At 47.8% G+C, this 5,196-nt stretch overlaps 1 protein-coding gene across 1 annotated transcript in view; it reads right to left on the bottom strand.

Moving 5' to 3' along the window:
* Positions 1 to 1,766: 1,766 nt before the first annotated feature.
* The window catches only part of LOC104081137, a gene marked incomplete at its 5' end in the record, with an annotated part of 16,300 nt that continues 12,870 nt past the window's right edge, over positions 1,767 to 5,196 (bottom strand). Inside the window, 3 exons of the mRNA XM_009583762.1 lie at positions 1,767 to 1,909; positions 2,489 to 2,614; positions 3,818 to 3,951. Coding sequence (XP_009582057.1) covers positions 1,767 to 1,909; positions 2,489 to 2,614; positions 3,818 to 3,951 — 403 coding nt within the window. The remainder of the gene's footprint in view (positions 1,910 to 2,488; positions 2,615 to 3,817; positions 3,952 to 5,196) is intronic.

The raw sequence follows: 5,196 nt of genomic DNA, 5'->3' as shown, positions 1-5,196 counted from the left end.
TGAAGGATCGTTGTAAAGCCATTTAAAATGAAATCCACTCATTGTTTGAGAATCATTCGTCAAAAAAGCCCTTGAAAATCTCCCAATGTGGGCTGTCTGAAGACAGATGTTGTTTCTGGTTTCTGTGGCTGTTTGGAAAGGAGGTGGGTCCAAAAGCACCTACCTTGAACGACTGGGCAAGTACAACGGAGAGGAGGGAGAGCCGCTCCTTTTCAGGAGCGAGGCATTTCTGATGCATCAGTTGCTTGAGGTGATGGTTGTTTTTAAGAGGAATGCTGTTTATTCCCTTGTATAAGTTCTGTATTCTGTATTTTAGGATGTCTTTGTAGCTGTGTATTATCACTGAAAGATGTAGTGATAAATAAATGGATGAGGAACTGATTGAAAAGAAAAAGAGAGGAAGAATAAAAATGAAACCAAATTTGATGCTCTGTTTTAACGACTGGGGTTTTGCAGACTATAAACCGTTGGCAAAGAATGAGATGGAGTTATATGAAACCCACTATCCTGAGATGCTGAAGTTAGCCTGCATAGACAGCGGCCCATACCAATTGGATAGATTTGCAAAATAGACCACAATACAACCCCAAATCCCACCAAAACGCTGGAGGAACCGAAGTAATGCAGGAAATTCTTTTCCTGTCCCTAGAGAGCGTCCCAGAGGGCACGCTGCTTGTCGGGAGCTAGAAGGTGCAAGCAGCCATTCATTTCAGGGACCTGTTGTGCTGAACTCCGGATCCAGAGTCTGTAGGTTTTGTTAGCTACAGCATGGATGCGTGGATGATCAGATTGAAAGGTCAAAAAAAGGAGGTGGTCATTTTGCGTATGATATTTTTATATGCAGTAATAACATATTAATAGTAAAAAAAAAAAAAGAGAAAAGAAGGATTTCCTTTTGCTTTGGTGAACAGAAGTGTTCACCTTAACTTTTCAAGTGGGGCTGGGACTTAAAGACATTTCTGCATTCGTTTTTGTGTGGTTGTGATTGTTATGGAAATGTATTTGGGGGTGGATGGACTTGGTTTTAGGTGACCTTCTTGAGTGAGTGTTGGCGATCAGTTACCAAAGGAGGCATATGTTACTAATTTTTTTGAGATTTATGAAAGAGCGTCTCTCTTACGGTATATATAAATGGACTTTCTTATCTCAGTTAAGTTAGCTGCTTGAGGGAGTATGCTCTTTAGGGCAGGGATACTGTGAGAATGGATTTCAGCAATGATCAAATAGGTTTTATCTCATGAAATCGACACTGCATGAAATTTTATTTTAGAGTATTGATACTCTCTGCTGCGGGCCAGATGCAGCCCAGGCTGGCACGGCTAATCCACCTTGGCCACACTCCAGCAGAGCATCCTGTTTCAACAGAGTGGCTAAGCGCGTGCTTATCTTTAAGCAGGCAGCTAAATCCTGGAGGTTTCACTGCTGCTCTGGACCACGGCTTCTTGACCAGGGGACAGGTCAGCTGCAAGGAGAACCTGAAGCACGTTCCTCCTCCAGGATTTCTTCCCCTGGGTTGGAGCTGGGGCTGTTACTGGAGAACTGGTGGAGTGATACACGCGTGGGCTGACTTTATTTCAGGGGTCGGTGTCCCCTGCTGATCCCCCCGTCAGGGTACCGCTGGGCTTGGACAAGGTGTTGGGGTTGTGGGTGATGCCAGCCAGGCCCTCGGTGGGGGGAGGAGGAGACGTCATGGCTCTGGGCTGCCGCGTGTCCTTCTTGCGAAGGGAGGAGGCACTTCGTTAGCTGATCTTGGGCGGGGCACTTCGTTAGCTGATCTTGGGCGGGAGGATGGTGACAAACATGCGCAGGCGGGTTCGTGGCGGGTTCGGAGTTGACCACAGCGCGGGATGGCTCCGTGGGTGCTCCAGAGTCCACCCGGGCACCGGCGGGGGCCTCTGCGGTGTGGGCGCTTGGGAGACAATTAAAAGAGAGAATTAAAACATGTTTGGGAAAACAGATTGCCTCTTCTGTTTGAAGTTTCCAAGAAAGCAAAGCAACCTGCCCTTCCCCCCACTTCAGATCCCACCTGTTTTGTTTTTTTTCCTAGAAAAATGTGAAATTCATTAACATGTGGTGAAAGCAATGTAACGACGTCATCTTGATTTAAAATCTGTTTTAAATCTTAAAATGATGGAGCCAGAATCTTAACTGCAAATAGCCTTGCTTTTGTGGGTACGAGGCAGACTGTCAACATTACTCGAACATCTCTGGTTTTAGTAGTTTAGCATCCTTTGCAACAATATCATTTGAAAAGAAAGCAAGAAAAGATGTAGGAAGAAAAAAAAGAAACGAATATTATTCATGTCAAAAGCCAAGTCCGGCTTTGCTGTGCTCAGAGGTAGCTGGGGAGAGGAGAGCGAGCAGAGCCTGGCGCGGTGACGGCCGTCAGCATCCGCGGTGCCCTCCTGGCACGCTTCTCCTCCCACGTCACGGCTTTGGGGCACGGCTTCGTGCTGCGCTGCTTGCTGAGAGCAGGAAATATCGCTACGCTTAATTGTGTAATTCTTGTCTGCCACCTCTGTCGTCACCTTGAGCGTCTCTTTAGACCCAGCGTCGCCCTGAATCTCCCTTTGCTCAGCCTGCGCGTTTAGCTCCTGCAGTCTCCTCCTGACTTCTGACAGTAAAATAAGAGAGTTAAATCACTTTCTCTCCTAGGACTTGGGATTCAAATAGCATAATCCCGGCTTTTAATAAGGGCAGCGAAGGCGACCCCGCAACATCCCTGTGAACCTCATTGCTGTTGCCACTGTGTTGAATATAATGTTTTTGTTTGGGTTGCTTAGCGAAGGTCTGGTGCTAAGCAGCACTGCCTGCCTGAAGTTTTCCTCCTGCTGCTGATCTGTGTGTCTACTCGATAACTGGAAACGCTAAAAAGTTCTTTTGAGGTTTTGACTTTCAGGGAGTATTCGGCTTCGAAATATTTGCTGGTATGAGATGACATATGCAGGAGGCTGAAGTGGGGCTGTTTTGCGTGTTGTGGCCGCTTGCTCTTCTGTGTTTTAGCCTGGAATGAACCTGAACGAGGATTTATTGACCCTTTTTCATTTGCGTTGCCAGCTCCATCCCCACACCAATATATCAGAACACCGTTACTTGTGGGCTAGGAGGACAAGCGTGCTGTAGAAGGAATGTGTTAGGAGGAGAAGTAGTAACCCTGCTAGGAGTATATGTCGTTCCTCTGCCAGTCCCAAACCCAGGCATCATTAAATTCCCATGTGATTCTTATTTTGTGGTGCATTTTGTCTCTTACACGCAAGTGGTACACAGCATTAGAGTTCGCCAACAACGAGTAGACTTTGAATGGTCTTTGTCTTGGTCAAATTAAAAATTGCCTATTGTGCGGTGGTTTTGTGTGTGTGCCACTCGATAATCTTTTGCTTTTGGTTTCCGAATGATTTATTGTCCTGTGAAGGGAGTCTGCCACCAAGATATTGTCCATCTGTGAGTTTGGAGTGGGCAGCGTGGATGTTGTGCGAACGCTCTCGGGGACAGATCGTGGAGCGATTTCTGGGCTTTCGTATTGTTTGGGTGTGAAGTGCTTTTGGGTGCGTGCTGCCCAGCCTCCCCTTTGGGAGGGCATCTTGAGAACGTCCGGGCTGCCTGGTCCTCTGACCTTGGGCAAGGCAGGACGACTCTCTGGAAGCAAAAGCAGGAATCCTGTTTCAGTGTTTCTTGGGAACAGTTAAGATAGGAAACAAGACCTCCAGAGAAGGGCAGATGTGTCAGAGAAAGTTTCTGGTAATATTCTGTAGCGAGCTAAGGTTAATTTAATCCATTGGCCAGAAAAAAACAGACGAAGTGGCTCAAGCGGTCCGACCCCCGCCGATATCGGCCTCACAGCTGGACGTGCTGGTTTGGCTCCCGCTGGTCCTCGTGATCTCTCCCCAAGCCGTGGCCCTGTTGAGGCGGGCAGAGATGCATCCATAGACGGTCACCAACGAGCCAACTTCACTGAAAAGCAGAGCTGGCAAAAAAGTTAGGCTGAAGAGTGCCCGCGTACAAATGACACTTTTATCGTAGTAGATTTTATGCCTGTGCAAAGCTGGAGTCCAGTCTGCTAATGTCAGCATAAATAGTTTTTTCTCTTGACTTCTTCCCTGCAGTTAATCCGGGGAATCAGTGCGGTTGCTGAAGGTGAAGCACAAATTCTCTGAAATGGAATTGTCCCCTTTCTCCCAAACCTGTCCGTGTAACCTGGTAGAGGCTATGCATATGCGAAGGAGAGCCTAATATATGGCCAGCAGGGCTGACCAGGATTAAATCAAAGCAGGACCGAGCAGAAGTTTTTACTCAGAAAACCCCCACAGTTTGACTGTAAAAACCCAGGATTGGTTTACTGTCGGGAGCCAGCTCTGGCTGGAATTACGTGTGGAGTGCCTGATACCGCGGCCGCGGCTGTCAAGGGAAGGGCAGCCAAATCCGAGTCCTCTTGCGCCACGTGCCCTTGGCAGGTTGGGGTGCAGTCTTTCTGTCCAAGAGGCTTGTTTTGTTTCACGGTCTGTTCTCTTCTCTCTCCCCCCTCCCCGTCCGCTCTCAGATGTTTGCTGCCGAGGAGAATGTAGATTTTCGGATACACGTGGAGAACCAGACGCGAGCGAGGGACGACGTGAGCAGGAAGCAGCTTCGGCTCTATCAGCTCTACAGCAGGACAAGTGGGAAACACATCCAAGTGCTCGGCAGGAGGATCAGTGCCAAAGGAGAAGATGGAGATAAATATGGTAAGAATATTTACTGGGATCCCCCAGACTCCAGGTCAAAGGCTTTAATCCTGTATGTTGGGCTGAGAACCTCTCGGGAGAAAAAGAAGAGGAGCAATAAAAAACAGGATAAAAGGGAAAAAAACCTTTCCAGGTTAAGAACATGGGATTTGTTGTGTTGGAGCAGGCTGTCAGCCCGGCTCCCAGCTGCAGGCACTTCCCACAGTAGTGTCATGCCCCAATTTATTCGTGTATGATGGTGCTTGAAGAGAAAAATCTTTTTCTGCCCAACGGATGAGCTCACAATGTGTCTGCCGTAATTCATAAACGATACCCAGGTTGGTGATTGTTCTTTCCCCATGAACGCTGGGCTTGAGTTTGGGTGAATCCAGTGCTTCAGTGAAGCACGCTCATCTTTCTGGGCAGAGGGGATATTTGGTTTGAGCTGAAATTAAGCAGACTTGGGAGCTTTGAGAGTACCCCAGAGCTTAAGCTGAAT

Source organism: Fulmarus glacialis, unplaced genomic scaffold, assembly GCF_000690835.1.
Source record: "Fulmarus glacialis isolate BGI_N327 unplaced genomic scaffold, ASM69083v1 scaffold21890, whole genome shotgun sequence".
Taxonomy (NCBI): Eukaryota; Metazoa; Chordata; class Aves; order Procellariiformes; family Procellariidae; genus Fulmarus; species Fulmarus glacialis.
Note: the sequence above shows the minus strand (reverse complement) of the source record. Positions and strands in the feature narration are given on the sequence as shown.